This window comes from Bombina bombina, chromosome 8, assembly GCF_027579735.1.
Source record: "Bombina bombina isolate aBomBom1 chromosome 8, aBomBom1.pri, whole genome shotgun sequence".
Classification (NCBI taxonomy): Eukaryota; Metazoa; Chordata; class Amphibia; order Anura; family Bombinatoridae; genus Bombina; species Bombina bombina.
Genome location: NC_069506.1, coordinates 29,242,476 through 29,263,532, shown reverse-complemented (window position 1 = coordinate 29,263,532; position 21,057 = coordinate 29,242,476). Strand labels below are relative to the sequence as shown.

Sequence of the window (21,057 nt, the reverse complement as noted above, 5' to 3'; positions counted from 1 at the left end):
ATTGTTTTATAGTCACTAAAACTTTACACTTATTTTGTCAATATTTAAACAACTAATCTAAATGTAATACAATCAACCCATAATTATAAAAAGCATGCTTAATTACAACAACAGAAAAATAGGCACGTGAGATCAATTCCCAAATCATATCCTCATGTGATCAAAGCAAAAGTGGAAGCTTTAGGAGATCCAGCATCTCAGACTTAATGTGTCACAGTCGTGGGATCTGACATTGATTGTATGTAGCTTTGTAAATTACTGTATATCAGTAACAGAGAGAGAAATGTGAAGAGTTTCATCAAGTTACAATGGATCCAAATAATAGACTGCACAAAGGGACGGCTCCTGTTGAAAAGTGAGAGAAAAGATTTGGCATCAATTGGATTTACTTTGCTCGAAGAGAGAAACATGAATCCATTCAGGAAGAAAAAAAAATCAATACCAAAGACTCTCACTTCAGAGAGTCATAGAAACAAAACCATACACAGAAGAATATGTTTAGCTGGCAGATTATTATTACCTTGCTAAAGAAAGAAGATAAATTCTAAAGAATTCAAAGATATTAACCACTGCATCAGACAGCAAAGGAAAGGACCTTTGCCAAATGCTGGCTGATATAGCAGAACTATATAAACTGTCTGGCAGTCATGTGGGCAGGGGCCTAACTAGATCTTACTTAGCCCAGGGAAAGGCTGTGGTGGGCAACCTATTTCATCAGTGCCCTTTTGGGTCCTTTGCAAAAGCTTAGCCTGTAGCCCACATCAGAGAAAGCTCCTTCCATCTTGGTTAGACTGAGCCAGAGGATAGGCACAGCCTTCCTGTACAAATATGGAGGCTGGTTAAGACATGAAAAACCTGTCACCATATTGTTAAGGCAAATCCATAAACGTATTTGAAATTGTGAGCTTTTTTTTTCTCAAGGGTTGCACACCAGGGTGGTAGTTGAACCTGGGACCCCAATAGGTCTCCCTGTAACAATGCTAAGACTGATTGCAAGAATAGAGGGTCCTCTAGGCATGTGGGACTGGGCCCCATCTCAATTGAGACCTCTGAGACCCCTGTAGTTATGCCCCTGCATGTGGGATTTACCCTGACTGTGCAAAGTGCAAAGAAAATTAAAGAGATACTGAACCCAAATTTTTCCTTTCATGAATCAGATAGAGCATGCAATTTTAATCAACTTTCTAATTTACTCCTATTATCAATTTTTCTTTGTTTTCTTGCTATCTTTATTTGAAAAAGCAGGAATGTATGCTTACGAGCCAACCCATTTTTGGTTCAGAAACCTGGATAGCGCTTGCTGATTGGTGAATACCATTTAGCCACCAATCAGCAAGAACAACCTAGGTGCTGAACCAAAGATGGGCTGGCTCGTAAGCTTTTTCCTGCTCTTTTAAATAAAGATACCAAGAGAACAAAAAAAAATTGATAGTAGGAGTAAATTTAAAAGTTGCTTAAAATTGCATGCTCTATCTGGATCATGAAAGAAAAAATGTGGGTTCAGTATCCCTTTAATAATAACTCCTAATGATGCTTCAAAGGGATCATTTCATTGTCCCATTCAATAATGAGCTAATGATGACTGGTCATGGAATTTAACCCTTAAAGTTCCAAGGGCCCAAGAAACTCATAAGAAGTTTCTGTTGATAATCCTTAGGGAGCCCAGGAACCCCTTAAATGATCAAAGCTATTAACTGTAGACTTTTCTGACAGAACATCCATACAGGGTGAGTAAGATACAGATAACACAAGTAGAGTTGCCACCTTAGCCATGTTTTCCTGGACACTTATGCTGCAGGGTGTGCAGAGGGAAACATGCATTATACTGCTGGATAGCACACAAATTGTGAACCTCGACAACACTATTCATGTTCCTCCCTGCACACCCTGCAGCATGTGTAACTCACAAGTGTCCAGGAAAACATGGCCGAGGTTTCAACCCTAAACATAACTATAAAACATTGCTGTAATTGCTTTGGTGGTATCACAATGTGTCTGTGGACTTCTTGAGATTGTGCAAGTTATAATGGCAAACGTATATATATTTTATTAGAAGTGACCTCTGTAGGAAGACATCTTTAGTTAGAATAATATGCAGAAATTCATGATTTATAAAATCTAACAGGTCCAGAGTCAAAGGTGCTTCAGTCAAGACAAGATCAGAAAAGTTACCTTGTGCTATCTCCAGTTGCTGATGTCTCTCTCTAATGTCTACAACCGAGTTAGAATTTTACGGAAAATAGTCTACTATACTGAACAGTTGTGATATACAGAACTGGTAAAGATTATTGCTCCCAAATGTAACAGAAGTTCAGAACATTATATCCTTAACAGAATATGAGAACAAATGAACCAGGAACATTTGTTGGACTGAAACTTCTGGTCAGCCTAGAAGATTGGTGTCTTGGCCTTCATATTGAGAAGCCCCCCCATATACTTCATGACAAACACCTTCACAAAAATGACACTGTTGATGATATTGTTGGTTCTGTTGAAGAAGTCAAATATTCAGGCAAAAAAATATCTGCACTCAGTTAAATATTAAAAATACACTCACAAGAGTGTACTTCCATAGGCTCCTATGGGAGACTCGTTCTGATGCTGTCAGAGACAGGATCAGAACCTCGCACATCGAAGGGGTAAGTAGCGCAACAGGCAACAGGTATGTATATGATTATATACATATATATTTATGTATTTATATGTGTATATACACATATTAACACATAAATATATATGTATATTAGCATATGCATATATATTTACTGGGAACACACAGCTCCCAAAGATTTTTTAGTGCCATTTTTTTTTCTAACAATCCTCTCCCACCAACCATGGACCAGCCGCTTGGCTGGTTATTTATTGCGCACCAGCAAACGGGCAAATGTGCCCATTTGCGGGTGTGCAATAATTTTGCGCTACACTTGTAATCTGGCCCAAAATGTGCAAAAACTAAACACTGCATATCCAAGGCATAAAGTAATTAAATGATATAGTCTTTGATATTATGGTTCAAATACCGATTACTCCAATGCTTTAGTTCCAAGATGACCTCAAACAAACCACTCTTCAGGTAGGGTTGGCAACTTTTTAAATAAAATATGGAAAACTAAGGAATATACAAATTTCACATAGGAAATCGACTAATTATACAGAAGTTACTGAAAAAATGCAATTTTACAATGTGATACAGTTTGGTACAACACAATTCTTCATACAAATCATTTTCAGTCACACAGTCTAGCTTAATATTTCCAACTTTCTGCAAATCTGTGAATTCTATTTCTCAGTTAAGGCACAGTGAAAGTAAAGACGTTAAATAGTCAGATACATCACAATTATAAACTAAATAAGGGCTAAAGTGGCGCAATATTTATCAATCCAGCTCTCATGCCCCAAAGACTTTGCTGGATCGAGAAAAGTTGGGAAAAAACTAACATCCTACTCACATGCAAACCCGATCACATTTTCTCAAGTGCGCTAACCCAATATGAAATATTAATATTTCACATTCAGATGTTCTTCACATAGCAGAAGATGCTCTAAATAAATATTTCTACATATATCTGGGGGGTTTTTTGGTTGTAAAATATATATATATATATCTATACTTATAGATGATTATATATAGGTACAGGAACGAACAACAGCTCAATAGCTAGTGTTCTATGATGAGTTACCACCTAGGAGCAACCTCTTTTAGCCCATTTGTGCTTTTCACAGAAGAAAACCTTCCTAAAGTATATCAGTCTGATCCCGCCGAGTAAGTTGAGTCCAGCCCTGAAATATCAGGCATTTCTCAACTGAACAAGGAACATCACAACTCCAGAGGATTGTTTCGGCCTTCTGTAGGCCTCGTCAGTGAGGGGCAGCCATATTGCTCTAAGCACACTGGACAAGGAGACCACATCTGGTATCCCCATCACCCTTAGGGAGACTTCCCCAGGGTCATAAAACAAATGCATACAAAGAAAGAAGTGCTCTACCAGGAATGAACAACAGCTCAGTAGCTTGTTCAATGGCGAGTTACCACCTAGGAGCAACCTCTATTAGCCTAGTTGTGCTTTTCACAGAGGAAAACTTTCCTGAAGTATATAAGTCTGATCCCACTGAGTAAGTTCAGTCCATCCCTGAAATAACAGGCAATTCTATACTGAACAAGGAACATCACAACCCCAGAGGACTGTTTTGACCTTCTGTAGGCCTCGTCAGTGAGGTGCAGCCATATTCCTCTAAGCACACTGGACAAGGAGTCCACATGTGGTTTCCTCCATCACCCTTAGGGAGACTTCCCCAGGGTCATAAAACAAATGCATACAAAGAGAGAAGTGCTCTACCAGGAATGAACAACAGCTCAGTAGCTTGTTCTATTGCGAGTTACCACCTAGGAGCAACCTCTTTAAGCCCAGTTGTGCTTTTCACATTGGAAAACTTTCCTGAAGTATATCAGTCTGATCACACTGAGTAAGGTCAGTCCAGCCTCGAAATACCAGGAAATTCTACTTTGAACAAGGAACATGACAACCCCAGACGATCGTTTGGCCTTCTGTAAGCCAAAATGATCGTCTAGGGTTGTCATGTGTGTTGTCAATAAGTGTATTGGCTATATAAATCAATATAGGGATTTCATGCCTTACAATGTTGTAGTCTGGGGTTTTAGAATCTTGGTGAAACACTTAGAGCAGAGTTCAGACTAACTGTGAAGACGGTACACTGCTATAATGCTCTGTTAATGAAGCTGGAGGTAACCCGTGTGAATATGGAGAGTAAGGCACCTGCCATTGTGAACTAAATGCATGTACCAGTCTTCTTTAATTAAATTGTTGCTCAGCATGGGCATGAGAGAGATGGTCATCAATATGGCAGCAACAATCATTATGATTATATTAGAAGACTCATTACTGACCAGAGAAGAGTCAGGATAGACAGTTAAGAAAGACAAATCAAAAGGTGTAACATATATGTCTTGATTGACTCCAACTGGAGGAATAGATTATGACTTGGTTTAGAATCCTGAAAAGTAACATGCATATTGTTCATAAACAAAAACAGTGGTATAACAGTGGGGTCTACTAGAAAGTTACTTAGAGAAAATATGCTAAACAAAAAAACAGTTACCTAGGACAGAAGTCAAATCTGCATGGCCTTCCAAATGGCTATGTGCAGTCAAATGGCCAACACTGACGCTGCCCTATAAAATGTAGTAAAAAGAACTTAAAAATGTGAACCAAGATAGCTGCCACACTGAAGAGAGGAGGGAGTTCAAAAATGGCTGTTACCTTGAGGAGGGCAAAAATGGCTACCAAGAAAATTAGAGAGGATCCGGTAAAAAAAGTGCCTCCAGAAGAAATAATCTGGCTAATCTGGTGAATTACAAGATAACCTATAACATAAATAGCCCAGAGGATCCTGAGAACTGACTGGGAAGTGCTGATATGAGATAGCTGGGATAAAGATGGCCTTCCCATAGTCAATCAGAGTACGAGTCTACAGTTGCTGATGGATCAGGGATCATCAAGATGACAAAAAACTGCTGGAAACATGCACTGTAGAGAGGCAGTGAAAGAAAATAGTGGTGATTCCCTGTTACACTCACTTGCTCACACCCCATCACCCAACATGAGTAACTACTAGCGGTAGGACAATTTACTGATCATTTGGAAAGATACCGGGGTGCAGGGGAAAGGAAAAACAGAACATAAACTGAGAGGTAAATTATATAAATAATGATTTCGCAACTGAGGACAGGCAACCATGATTTAGAGACAGGTTTTCTAATAAGAAAAAGTGGAGAATAATTCCCCATGCAGGGAAAAGAATTGCTAAAATAAAAATAGATGATGAAATTCAGTCTAAAAGCGCCATCAGTGTAAAAAGTAAAGGTAGGTCTCTTAACTTGTGTATATACTAGTGGTGAGATTCAGCCAGTTCACACCAGTCCTTAAGAACCTGTTCCTAAAATTTAGTGTAAAGTGTAAAGGTTTTGCATTATAGAGAAGTTAGAGAACCTGTTGCTAAAATTTCGGGAATCTCACCACTGGTTTGTATGTATCATCAGTTGTTTCTCTCCGTTGGGAACACAGCAGGTCAGCCGTACTAAGATGTAAAAGTTGTCTTGAAGAAGGCTCAAGGGTAGAGCCGAAACGTCAACTATGACTTTTCATGTACTTTGTCTATAATAAATTATTGGATTATTCAAATCCTGTGAGTGCCCTCCTTCTCCACAGATTTATATATATATATATATATATATATATATATATATATATATATATATATATATATATATATATGTGTGTGTGTGTAAAGCCTGTCTTTAATCAACTTTGAATTTCTAAAAATAAAAAAAAAGAAGATAGTACACTTTGTGTGTGAGCAGTAATTTGATGCTTAACTTCTTAGTCACCGGTGAAGATGATTTTAAGTGATTGCTATGCTATTCATTGTAAGTCTTTCTGGCAGCAAAGGGTTAGTATTTGCTGCCATGTTTGTATCACTGTAAAATGTTAATGACTATATTGAGTAGGATATTTTGTGTTAATAGGAGTTGCAGAACAATTTGCAATCACGGAAGCCACACTAAGTGCATGGTCATCCCTGGACGATGAAGAAATGCAGTATGGGTTGGGCTCACAGGAAGTCCGGCAGCTTCAAGGTAACAACCTCTTAGCTAACCCCCCTCCTTAAAGGACTATTAAATACAGTAGAATTGCATCAACAGCTTAATAATAAAAACACAATGCAATAACACATTCTCTGAATTTTAAATGAGTAGTAGATTTTTTTTCATTTTGTTAGCCCCGTATCATGTGACAGCCATCAGCCAATCACAGATGTATATACGTACACACTGAAATCTTACACATGCTCGGTAGTAGCTCGAGCCTCAGAAAGTGAGTTTATCAAATTAAAAATGGATGTAAATTGGATAGTCTCTTAAAACTGCATGCTCTATTTCAATCTTGAAAGTTGAATTTTGACTTTAGTGTCCTATTAATGCTGGATCCGGTGTCATTATATATGGTAACTATATTGCTTGATGACAAATTGAAAGTCCTAGGCCTGTCTAGCTTAGACTCACTGGTTCAAGAACATTTAAAGGGGCAAAGAGTCATAGACGTGATGTTTTGCAGCTGATAGCTGAGCTGGATAATTAATTTGCTATCTGGGAGAATATCTTATAAATGTATCTAATGAAATCATTGATAATTTAATGTTGCTTGATATAGAAATGTATATTATTTCATTATAATAGAATAGAGTAATAGAAAAATCACATTATTGTTCCAAATAAAAAAGAGATTATAGCCTAGATTACACGTGGGTCACACAAAAATGCCGGCTATCACTTTATCGATATAGCGAATGTGTGCTAAGGCTTGAAGGCCTTCAAATAAATAATATTGATACCTTGTTAAAATAAAATGTAAAGAATGTTAAGTCAGTCTTGTTCTACAAGTATTTGAATGTTTAGCATATTTTGGGATAGCCCTATTCTTGTCCCATATAAAAATAAAATTAAAATTACTCCACAAAGTTATTAAACTATGATTTTGTATTGTAATATATTTTTAAAACACTTCACACACAGATATATATATATATATGTACTTACACATACACCGTTGAGCCCTTACCAGTCCAACACCTTGTCATATACTATATCCCTTTAACTCAGTGTATGTGTATATATATATATATATATATATATATATATATATATATATATATATACATTAAATACTTCATTTTAAAATATTATACATGTGTTTAGTTATGTATATATTCTAGCCTTAACACTTTACTTCTGGTCTCCAAGAGCACTAACTTTTCCAGTGATAGTATGTATTGTGCTTGTCTACAACACATAACTCATTACTTGTAAGAGGAGCACTGATAACTCACCCTTCACTATCAGGTGCTTAAAGGGACATAATACTCATATGCTAAATCACTTGAAACTGATGCAGTATAACTGTAAAAAGCTGACAGGAAAATATCACCTGAGCATCTCTATGTAAAAAAGGAAGATATTTTACCTCAAAATCTCCTCAGCTCAGCAGAGTAAGTTCTGTGTAAAAAGTTATACTTCACCTGCTCCCAGCTGCAGGTAAAAAAAAAAAAATGAAGAAATGAACAGCAGCCAATCAGCATCAGCAGTGCTGAGGTCATGAACTCTTACTGTGATCTCATGAAATTTGACTTAACTCTCATGAGATTTCATAGTAAGCTTCCTTTACCTGATTGGTGAAATAAGATGAGAGTGCACGAGGCTCATCATTTCAGCTGTCCCAGGACAGACATACTAAAATGCTGCTTAGAAATCCTTTACAATGGGAGGTGGCTATTGAGGAACCTTTGAGGTAAAATATCTTTCTTTTTTACATAGATATGTTCAGGAGATATTTTCTAGTCAGCTTTTTACAGCTATGCTGCATCACTTTCAAGTGTTTAAACATTTGGGTATTATGGCCCTTTAAGCCCCATATGTAATCTAGGCCTTCATATCCCAGGTCTATACATTATAGTAACAGGGCTCAAAATGTCGTCCACTCACCCTGGGAGAGTATAAATTGAAATGGGGCGAGTTGAGAGGGAGATGAATGCTGTCTATACACTGTGCAAATAGACCAACATATGTATATATTTGTAATTAAAAGGACTTAATTTGTTATGGTTTAAAATAAAAAATATGAAATATTACTGCACAACAAGGTTTTTCACAATGGCTAAACATATGCAAAGAGGGCGTTGGGTAGTGGGTGTGGTGTGGGCAGGAGATGGAAGGTATCCGTATTGGTGAGTGACATTTTGGCTTGGCTAGTAGCGTAGAACTTGCAATTTTGAGCCCTGATAGTAATATCCATTAGTTTCTAAGCTATTCTTGATCTTCCTAAAGGGTTGTTGTTGGTAACATTTCCCCAGCGTAATTATTGAAGATGCTCAAAATATCACAGGCACAAATTGCTGTGGCGACTTTTCTTGGGGATAAAAAAGCACTGGTTATGCTAATTAGCATACATTTGTATAAATAATTATAGAGCATAATTCGGAAATTATATCTGATGCTACTGATTTTAAATGATCTTTTATTGCCAGTTAGGCTCACACTTAGGGCTCGATTTATCAAAGCCCCTATGGCTGAAAGTTCTCACAAGAACATGCTCGCCGTATTTAACAAGCAGCGTTCATCAGACCGCTGCTTTCCTAACCTCTTCGCCACCTCTAAGGTGGCGAAATTCAATCTCTGCTGTCTAGTCCGACCAAGGAGATTGGCAGCTCCTGCCCGCCCGTGATTGGCTGTGCACAGGCAGGAGGCGGGATTGCACGCAAGCGCAAAATAGCGCTCGTGTGCAGTGGTAATTTCCTCCTGTCCGCCTCAGCTTTGATAAATCGAGCCCTTAGAAGCTGCTGCTTCACCATAACAGGGCTTTTAGTTTTTCCAGTTCTTTATTATCTACGTTGACCTGAACCCTAAAAATACTGGCCATGCCCATAAATTACCACCTAGGTGGCAACCCTATGGCTACAGCAACATTGTCTCTACATAAATATCACAGACCACATTGCTGCCAGGGGGAGAATAAGCATTGTAGCTCTCTGCCATCCAGCGGGTTACCCCAAGCCCAATCTCTAACCAGAACATCTTTGCGCCAGGATCGTATGGGTGACTGGAAGTTAGCATAAGTGATCTCATAGTGATAATACTGCAGCCAGATACCACCATGGGAACTATTATAAATATATAAAAAAATAAAAATATATTCCTTACTTATTGAGCCAGTGAGTTAAAAGTGAGAACACTGAACTGTCAGTTTCAATACTGGCTACCTGGCAACCATAGTTGTCCCCACTGATATGCATTGTCAGTACACTGTTCTCTCATTAAACAAGCTCTGTTAGTCTCAAAACATCATTTATAAACAGAAATAGACATTGTTAAAAAAAAAAGGGTAATTAACGATAGTGCAGGATTCTTCTTCTTTGTGTTATTAAGAATAAGAAATGATAAAAACAACAAAGCCCGATCATAGTGCAAAGTAATTTAGTTTAGAAAAGAGCCCTATATATGTAGCTAAACTCCCTGGGGCAGAGACCCTTTGCGCACTGGTTTTCTCTAGTGAGACGTTCCGCTTAGCAACAAACTTATCCATAACGAGCTGCTTCTATTCCTGGCTGTTGCACGGCTGATTTATTGAAGCAACCCAGTTTTGGTCACCTACAAACAGGCTCATGGAAGCAATTTATATCTGAGACTCAAAACTCATTTATGGGTAGGTGTAATAATCTGGGTCAAATTGAAATTCGGCAATAAAAGGGGACGTCATATGAACAAGCACTAATTATTTTAGTTATTATTACTAATTGCAGGATATATTTTGTACTTGTTATGCTGATTAACTCACTGACTTGGAATATTAAAATAACTACATTTGTATTCATTTTGCTCTAAGCTGGGCATCATTTCCTGAAAGCAGGAGACAGCCCATAAAGGAAATTAAGTTTCCCTTTACAGAAACAGTGGTGGGTTTTAATGATTATTTACCTTGAGAACAGTGTGTCTTGCAAAGGGCTGTTCTCTGATTTTTTTTAAGTATGTGAAGGTGATGCATACATTAAAATCATGATTTCAAAATGGTATAAATGGGAAATACTCCTTAATAATCCTTTTGTGTTCTTAGAGGGTACTTACTGCAAGTAGAGTAAAACCCAAACCCTATGAGTTTTCTGAATAACATCAATCTTAGGATGGAGTAGATTTTAGGTATTGCTCAAGAGCGTGGGTAAGAATTTGTTTTCCATTTATTTTGTTTTGAACTTTCCATATTTTTTTTCTCACTAAAGTTATCACCATTTACTCTATCACTTCATATATATTATGTTAACGTCTTGCGATAGAGTGTATATAAGAATTACAAAATCAAACTGCCTTCTGTACCTTCAAAATTGCTGTGCCCACAAATTTTGCAGTTTCTTTATATTATTTAATTAAAAAAAGAATAAATGGGATATTGAAACCGAAATATGCAGTTAAAAATTGTATTGTTTGTGTTATAGAATTGTAATGAAATTGCTCTGCAAAAAATCGTATTTTATGCAGGAACAAAATTATTTCAGGTGCGCAGTAGATATCGTAATAAAACTACATTGCACCTGCAAAAATGCTGTGAAATTCATTATTATGATAATACAAAATTCAGAGTATTATTTTCCTTGTTGTAAAATGACTTTCACCCTCTGCTAGTGGACTGAACAGGGACATTCTATGGGTGTAGCTGACATTTTTTCTCCACATGTGGTCTATTCTGTAAACATTTTGCTGTTTTTTTTATTCTCAAACTAAAAGAGAGACAGGCCCATATTTATCAAGGTCTGTTGGACCTGATCCGACAGTGCGGATCAGGTCCGACAGACCTCGCTGAATACGGCGAGCAATATTCAGCATTGCACCAGCAGGTCACAAGAGCTGCTGGTGCAACGCTGCCCCCTGCAGACTCGCAGCCAATGGGCCGCCAGTAGGGGGGTGTCAATCAACCCGATCGTACTTGATCGGGTTGATTTCCGAAACACGGGGCATCAAGCTCCATTCGGAGCTTTATAAATATGCCCCTTAGTGTCAAAATTTGCAAAATACTTATTATCCTAATAGAAAAAGCCTCTATTCATATGAACATTGAGGTGATTAGAAGTTACTATACACTAAAAGCAGAGTAATCTAATTTATATTGGTTGCAGGATTAAATTTTTAAAGTGCACCCCTGCTCTTTGCTAGCTTCAGTTTCCCAATCAAAGTTTCTGATTCTAGAGAGCTCCATTCCCTACTCAAAAAGAATGATCTTCCTGGAGTCATTCTGAAGTAACCAATGACTCCAGACTAGTCATCAGAAGCCATCCTGAAGTTTGCTCACAGGCCGAAATATTTAAATGAGATGACTCTAGAGTCATTCGCTGGCTGTTTATGCTTGTGTAGTAATGAGTAAGGTAATCTGCTAATAATTCTGAAGTCATCACCCAGAATGTTTTACCTTAGCCTGATGATGTCTGGTAGTGTGCAAATTACTTCTAGAGTAGTTTGATGATCATCAAATGACTCCAGGATGGTCCCTAAAGTAATCCTGATTGTCTTGGGTTATTTTATATGGGAGACATCTCACAATTTGCAAGGACAGACCCTTTTTTAATAGAATTCCCTTAGGGCAGCTGTTGTAAGTGCTGGCATGGAAAACCAAGTCTGACCCAGGATATTATTTAGAATCGAGTACAGAGTGAGATAAATCAAAGAGAAAAGGGGCACCTCATAGTGAAATCCGTATATAATAGCTCAAATAAAAGGTGGAATAAAACTCACAATTTATGATGGCACTTATGCAGTGCAAACGAGCAGGCTGACACTTGCAGTAGTCAGCTAACTGGATACTTTTCCCGTATCAGGAAGGAAATTGTGTCTGGTCTGTCAGCGTCCAAACAGCATCCAAACGGCAGGCAGTGGTCAGCGGCAAGCTGGATAAAAATCACTAACAAAGTGATAAAGTGCAATTTCTTCCGTAGAAGTATATTAAAAGGCCGACTGAGCTTTAATATATTTATTTTATTTATTAAAGCTCAGTTTTTATTATCTCCACAGAGGTGTCTGCCTTTTAACACTAGCTGACTCTTTAATCAAGACTAGGGAGCCCATTTATCAAGCTCCGGATTGAGCTTGAGGGCCTGTGTTTCTGACGAGCCTGCAGGCTCGCCAGAAATAGCAGTTACGAAGCAGCGGTCTAAAGACCGCTGCTCCATAACCTGTCCGCTTGCTCTGAGCAGGCGGACAGACATCGCCGGAAATCAACTCTATCGAGTATGATCGGGTTGATTGACACCCCCCTGCTGGCAATGCTGAATACGGAGAGCGTATTGCTCTCAGCATTCAGCGAGGTCTGGCGGACCTGATCCGCACTGTCGGATCAGGTCCGCCAGACCTTTGATAAATATCCCCCGTGGAAATAAACAAAGATGAAATTGGATGAATAATTTTCAAGACAAATGTGTTATTTATCAAATTCAGGAGTTGTGTTTAAGCAAGGGATGGGTAGGGTTAATCTTTAATCTGGCATCAAATTGTTTTATTGAAGAGACCCATTAGGCAAAATTGTTCTATCGTGTCTACAAACGGCAGCAATTAGCTTTTTTGTATGAAAAAGTTTAATGGAACTTTACAACAAATTAAATGTAAATGTACAATTTAATTTTGATTAGAAGTATTTTTGCCATAGTTAAAATGCTTCTAGTAAATACTATCACTGTTCACAGAGCATATGTACATATACGCCTACATTCAGAGAGCATATACTATGCTGAAAATAATTACTCATTACTGATGAATACATATCACTGCTGGCACTCTAAGGGGTCAATTTATTAATGTGCGAGCGGACACAATGTAGCGTATTATGTCCGCTGCACATCGATAAATGCCGACAGAATACGCTGTCAGCATTTATCATTGCACCAGCAGTTCTTGTGAACTGCTGGGGTGTCAATCGGGTTGATTTCTGTCCGCCACCTCAGAGCAGTTGGAAAGGTTATGGAGCAGTAGTCTTTAGACCGCTGCTTCATACCGAGCCGGAAACACGAGGCATCAAGCTCCGTACGGAGCTTTATAAATATGCCCCTAAGTAACCGCTGTGTTTAAATGAGGGGGCACAGAAAATATTTACATAAGCTCCATGCACAATAAAAGCTATCACTGGGAACGAGAGTATAAAAGCCAGAAAGTGCAAAAAGAGAAACGCACTCAAAACAGAAAAAGAATAATAGTGCAATAGCTTGATCCTTAGATAATTACTAACCCAGGAGCTTTTACAGAGGACCTGCCCTGCAGTATTATTAGTCCAGCCCCTAAATATCAGACAATTCTTCTCTTAGCAACACTCATGGCAAACCCTGGCATTTATTACAGCCTAATATAATATAATATATAAAATGCTATCCCCCTGGGCACATTGGGCAACGGGTCCATGTCTGTTTTCCTGCTATCACCCTAAGGGTTATTTCACTAATACAATTGACTTGAGTTGCCAATGCTCCTTCAGAGGAGAACTGCCTGGTATTTAAGGTCTGGACTATACTTATTAGATGGGATCAGACTGATATAATTCAGTTCTCCTCTCTTTCTCTATATATATATCTATCTATCTATCTATCTACCTTATCTATCCTATCTTATCTATCTACCTATCTATCTATCTATCTATCTATCTATCTATCTATCGATCTACCTTATCTATCTTATCTTATCTATCTACCTATCTATCTATCTATCTATCTACCTATCTATCTACCTTATCTATCTTATCTTATCTATATACCTATCTATGTATCTATCTATCTATCTATCTATCTATCTACCTTATCTATCTTATCTATCTATCTATCTATCTACCTTATCTATCTTATCTATCTATCTATCTATCTACCTTATCTATCTTATCTTATCTATATACCTATCTATCTATCTATCTATCTATCTACCTTATCTATCTTATCTATCTATCTATCTACCTTATCTATCTTATCGAATCTATCTATCTATCTATCTACCTTATCTATCTTATCTATCTATCTATCTATCTACCTTATCTATCTTATCTTATCTATATACCTATCTATCTATCTATCTATCTATCTATCTATCTACCTTATCTATCTTATCTATCTATCTATCTACCTTATCTATCTTATCGAATCTATCTATCTATCTATCTATCTATCTATCTATCTACCTTATCTATCTTATCTATCTATCTATCTATCTATCTATCTACCTTATCTATCTTATCTATCTACCTATCTATCTATCTATCTATCTATCTACCTTATCTATCTTATCTATCTATCTATCTATCTATCTACCTTATCTATCCTATCTTATCTATCTACCTATCTATCTATCTATCTATCTATCTATCTATCTATCGATCTACCTTATCTATCTTATCTTATCTATCTACCTATCTATCTACCTTATCTATCTTATCTATCTACCTATCTATCTATCTACCTTATCTATCCATCTATCTACCTTATCTATCTTATCGTATCTATCTACCTATCTATCTATCTACCTTATCTATCTTATCTTATCTATCTACCTTATCTATCTTATCTTATCTATCTAACTATCTATCTATCTATCTATCTATCTATCTATCTATCTACCTACCTACCTATCTATCTATCTATCTATCTATCTATCTACCTATCTATCTATCTATCTATCTACCTTATCTATCTTATCGTATCTATCTACCTATCTATATATCTATCTATCTATCTATCTACCTATCTATCTACCTTATCTATCTTATCTATCTACCTATCTATCTATCTATCTATCTATCTACCTTATCTATCTTATCTCATCTATCTACACATCTATCTATCTATCTATCTTATCTCATCTATCTACACATCTATCTATCTATCTATCTACCTATTCTGTACATATATAAAACACGTTTAATGTCCCTCTAGCTCTCGTTTCAAATAATTTTTAAATTCTACTGATTTATGGTCCTAGAATGCTCTACATTGCAACTGCTGAATAACTGATTATCTGTGGTTCTGTGGCTTTTAGTGTATTTACCAATGTATCTGTATTAAATGGACACAAAACCCAAATATTTTGTTTCATGATTCAGATGGAACATAGAAATTTTAACAGCTTTCCAATTTACTTCTATTATTAAACTTGCATCATTTTCTTTGTATCCTTTGTTGAAGAAGAAGCAATGCACTACTTGGAGCTAGCTGAAAACATCAAGCGAGCTAGTGACATGAGACATATATTTGCAGTCACCAATTAACAGCTCCCAGTAGTGCATTGCTACTCATGGGCCTTCCTATGTATACTTTTAACAATGGATACCAAGAGAATAAAGCAAATTAGATAATAAAAGTATAATGAAGAGTTGTTTAGAATTGCATGATCTATCTGAATCATAAAAAATGTTGGGTTTCCCGACCCTTTAAATATTGTTTAATCATTTATATGTACATATCTTTGCTCACATGTTCTATGTTTTTTTCTCATGCAGACCTGGAGAGTCTCTACTTGCAGGGGAGACTCCTCAGCTACACACATGGGGCCTGTGGCTCGGATCTAGGGGGTAGTCTCCCAGGGCTTTCTTATTCCTCAGCTGTGTCCTTATCTGCTGTCCCCCAACAGCAGCAGCTACCTGTGGAGACATGGGATGTGACACAAGTCCCCTATTTACAACCAGCTTTCCAGTGCCCTCTTCCCAATGGGGCCAGGAGCAGTAGTTCAGATAATTCCAAAGCACCAGCAGCAGGGGAGGGAGAGATTGCTCCTGAATCCTGTAAACTCCGTCTCAACAGCTCACTGCACTATGTGGACAGCAGCTCTCTATCTGAAGATGAGGTCTTCTACAACTAGAGAGCAAGAACCAGACAATAAACTCTCAAACTGTCTCAAGTACTGAGAGCCCAAGTCAACACACTAACAGTTACTTACTAGCCACTGGCCATCCAAGGCGAGAAAATGGTCACTATTTATCCTGCCTGGTTCTGACGTACAACGTGAGTCACTTCCTTACCAGAAGAAATGTTTCTGTTGTATGTAACTGTGAAGCTGTGTTGGATTGCTCAGCCCAAAACTGACAAAATATTAATCTACTAAGCACTATGAATGTACCATGCACAAAGTGAATAAGTTATTTGTTTGTGGAGTTCAATGTATGCTGGATATCTGAGCCCCAGTTAGAAAAATCCTTTCTAGTAATCCCCAAACCAATGTACTATAAGACTTGTAAAAAATTGACCACGGATGCCGTGAAATTATGAAAGTAAAATAAGAGAGACATATCTATTTCATGCACTATACAGTCATCAGCATTTATATGGGAATGTCATATACTCTGCTAACAAATTAAATCAGCAATACTTTTCTTAAATATTTAAAAGGACTAGGCCTCATCATAAAAAATTATTTTGTGCAAAGTCCTTATTTTATGGAAATGTTGCAGATTTAATTGTGGAATTGAACATGAAGGTAAGGGAGGCGTTATTTTATGCGCGGATTGTCTGGAGAACATGCTTGTACTGTGTCTGTTATGTAACAATTTGTAGTGAATCTGTTGGCTTATATAAGTCACACACGCTAAACCACTGATGGGCAATAAATATCACTTATAGAGCTGAGTATGCTCAGTGGAAACTGGGTACAGGTATATTGTGGAGTTATATAAAACATAATGCTATCTAGGGAAAAAATTGAGTAATTCTTTGTGTTCCTTAGAAAGGATGGGTGCTCAGGAAAAAACTACAGGTGTGGCCCACAGACCCCCTATTAAAAAACCATGACATTGGATGAGTGGTGACCATTAATGGACCAGTTTCCATATGTGTCCCCCTAAGTCTTCTGCTATCTGTCCATTTCCATAGATAATTTATCTTCAGGTAATGGGGTCAATTCCAATGTTTGAGTTTTTTTTGTTTTTTTTTCCAGATGTTTGTAAAACAGTAATGGTCTTTTTTTGGTAACAAAGGGATCACAACCGTTCCAACTCTAACACAGCTGTGATTGTTAAATCCCAGGAGATTAGGTCTTCATTTTCCCAGTCTGTGTGACTGATCATGTTTAATCAATGATGTTTTTCAAATTTGTAATATGTTAACATTTTATTTTTAAATTCATTGTTCATTCATTAAGAAAATCTTGTTTTCCGTTTTGCTGAGATTTTCTTCTAAAATCAAGATGAACACTTGCGAGATATTAAAAGGATATGAAACAAGTGTTAAAAATCAAAGTAAACATAAAAAAACTGATTGTGTAGCCCCTTCCTTTATAGAGAATAAGGAGATACCTTTATAAAGCTTAAGTTATACTGTCATATGATTTTTGCAGCAAGAAGCATGGGCAAGAAACTGACTGGAGCTAATGTAGGTGTCTCCTAGCAACCACTTTAAAGGTTAAAGGGACACTGAACCCAAATTTTTTTCTTTTGTGATTCCGATAGAGCATGCAATTTTAAGCAACTTTCTAATTTACTCCTATTATCAATTTTTCTTCTCTTGCTATCTTTATTTGAAAAAGAAGGCATCTAAGCTATTTTTTGGTTCAGACCCTGGAGAGCAGTTGTTTATTGGTCGGTTAAATTAATCCACCAATCAGCAAGAACAACCCAGGTTGTTCACCAAAAATGGGCCGGCATCTAAACTTACATTCTTGCTTTTCAAATACAGATACCAAGAGAATTAAGAAAATGTGATAATAGGAGTAAATTAGAAAGTTGCTTAAAATTGCATGCTCTATCTGAATCACGAAAGAAAAAAATTGGGTTCAGTGTCCCTTTAAGCTACTCCTTTGTCTTCCTGTAGAGACCACAGCCCCATTGTGTGGCTGTGACAAGAAATAATAGGCCCAAATTAAGAGTAAAAAAAATAAATAGTGAAATCGTTTTAAAATGATGAATAATACATATTGCAATGATTTCTTTAAAGTGTAACCCACTGCTCAGTGCTTTTTTTATTACAACAATGAAACAGACTGTTTTATATCCCTTTAAAGTGACTAAACACTTAATACATTTTATGCACCTAATCATAGGTGCCGCCATTTTGGAACCTAGGTTACACTGCAGGTATCTGAAGGAGAGCTACTGCACATGTGCAAACAAGTCAGCACTGGAATGTAGTGAGTGCTAGATTTCAACATGGCGGCACCCATCACTTAAGGCGTAGTTTCTCAACCGCGGCCCTCAAGTACTGCAACAGGCCAGGTTTAAATGATAGCTGAACTAGACCACAGGTAACATAATCAGCTGAGAGTAGGTTAGTAACCATGGTTACTGATCAGCTGATTACTTCACCAGCACACTGGTTCAGCTATAATGAAAACTTGGCCTGTTGGGGGTACTTGAGGACCGCGGTTGAGAAACACTGACTTAAAGTAGGCAGGGAATAAATTAAATACTAGGATTATACAATGTATTTATTGTTTAAGGTCTCTTTAGTTTCCATAAGAATAAAGTGACGGCAACTTTTTTTCTTTGTTTTACCAAATTCACCCTGTAAATGGATATTTATTTATTATCTATTGACTTACATTTTAGCCAAATTAGTGCTGTGTTGTGCACAACTCCACGGGCATCAGGACAATGTTATCTATATGGCCCACATGAACTAGCAGTCTCCTGTTGTGAAAAGCAAATAAAAAAGCATGTGATAAGTGGCTGTCTGTAGTGGCTTAGAAACAGGCAGAAATTTACAGGTTTAAATGTTATATAAAGTATGTTAAAATAACCATGTTGGTTGTGCAAAGCTGGGGAATGGGTAGTAAATGTGTTATCTATCTTTTTAAACAATAACAATTGTGGTGCAGACTGTCCTTTTAATGTAAAACCTCTGCAAAAGATCTCAGTTGCCATTAACTAAAATGGAACAGTAATCTGTTTAATCCTGATCACAAATATATGAATGATAATAGAAAACCTGTTAATGAAGATAAAATTACTCTAATTTAGGATCAGGAAAATGAGGGTATGAAATAAAAAACAACATTTTAAGAGCTTGATTGCTAAATGCAATTTCTAGATGATCTCTTTAGTTGTACAATATATCACATATATGTTTATTAAATACAAATACTTATGTGAGTGTCTGTCCCACCCACTACTGAGGGACTATACAATAGTGCTGAATAGAGATTTAATGAATATAGACCATATATTGAGATAGAAATCTAAAATGGCACCTGTGACCATTTCTGAGTGTATTGCACAAGTGCAACATGATAGAATTATTCCAAATCAACTTGGAATTCTGATAAATGTAAAAAAACGTCCAGTTAGGCACGTTATCAACAGCCTGTGTGTGTTTAATTTGCTGTGTCCTTTTCATTTGCAAAATAAAATGCAAAACGCGTAGTCCGGATGATTGCACCAAAGTCATGACTGTCCGTGCATCGTATAAGTGATCTTCCAGCTATCTGCTGGAGCACTTAAATTGTGATCACTCAGAACCTGAAAAACACTGATCAAGAGCCAAAAAAACACTGATAAATGGGATAGGAAAGATTTGAATTAACCTAATAAGTACTCTTTATTTACCCCACAAGACACACACATGCACACATACATACACATACATACATGCACACACATGCACACTCACACACAAGAAACTCACACATGTACACACACACATGCACACTCACACACATGCACACTCACACACAAGACACTCACACATGCATACTCACACATGCACACTCATACATGCACACACACATGCACACACAAGACACACATACACATGCACACATACACACTCCCACACAAGACACTCACACATACACAATCATACATGCACACACTCACACATGCACACAAACATATGCATGCTCACACTCACACATACACAAGACACACACAACACACACACATGCACACTCAACACACACACACATGAATACACTCACACACATGCACACACTCACACATGACACTCACACATGCACAAATTCACACACAAGACACACAGACATACACACAAACACAGGCACACAAGACATACATGCACACTCACACATGCACAGACACACATATGCACACACTCACAAACAAGACGCACACAGTGTGTGTGCACTCACAAGACACACATGTACAATCATACACAAGACACACACATACATAGAAACACTCACATGCACACAAACAACACACACACCTGCACTCACTTACACACGACAGACACACATACATGCACACACTTACACACGACAGACACACATACATGCACACACTTACACACGACAGACACACATACATGCACTCACTTACACATGACAGACACACATACATGCACACACACACACACACACATGCATACACCAGACATCCCAATCTGCAAAAACTAATTTCCGGGAGGTGGCTTCACCGGCTACTGCGCTGTGTACTGCGCCCCCCCCCCCCCCAGTAATATACTGGACACCTGGACATCCTAAATAAGATAGAGAATTATCATTAAAGTAGTTTTCCACTAAACTCACACTAA

The 21,057-nt window shown here is 37.4% G+C and overlaps 1 protein-coding gene across 1 annotated transcript in view; it reads left to right on the top strand.

The window, feature by feature from the left end:
• FAM131C (family with sequence similarity 131 member C) overlaps positions 1-17,197 on the top strand; it is a 70,836-nt gene extending 53,639 nt beyond the window's left edge. Inside the window, exons 5-6 of the mRNA XM_053689849.1 lie at positions 6,545-6,655; positions 16,080-17,197. Coding sequence (XP_053545824.1) covers positions 6,545-6,655; positions 16,080-16,438 — 470 coding nt within the window. The 3' untranslated portion in view covers positions 16,439-17,197. The remainder of the gene's footprint in view (positions 1-6,544; positions 6,656-16,079) is intronic.
• The last annotated feature ends 3,860 nt before the right edge of the window (positions 17,198-21,057 follow it).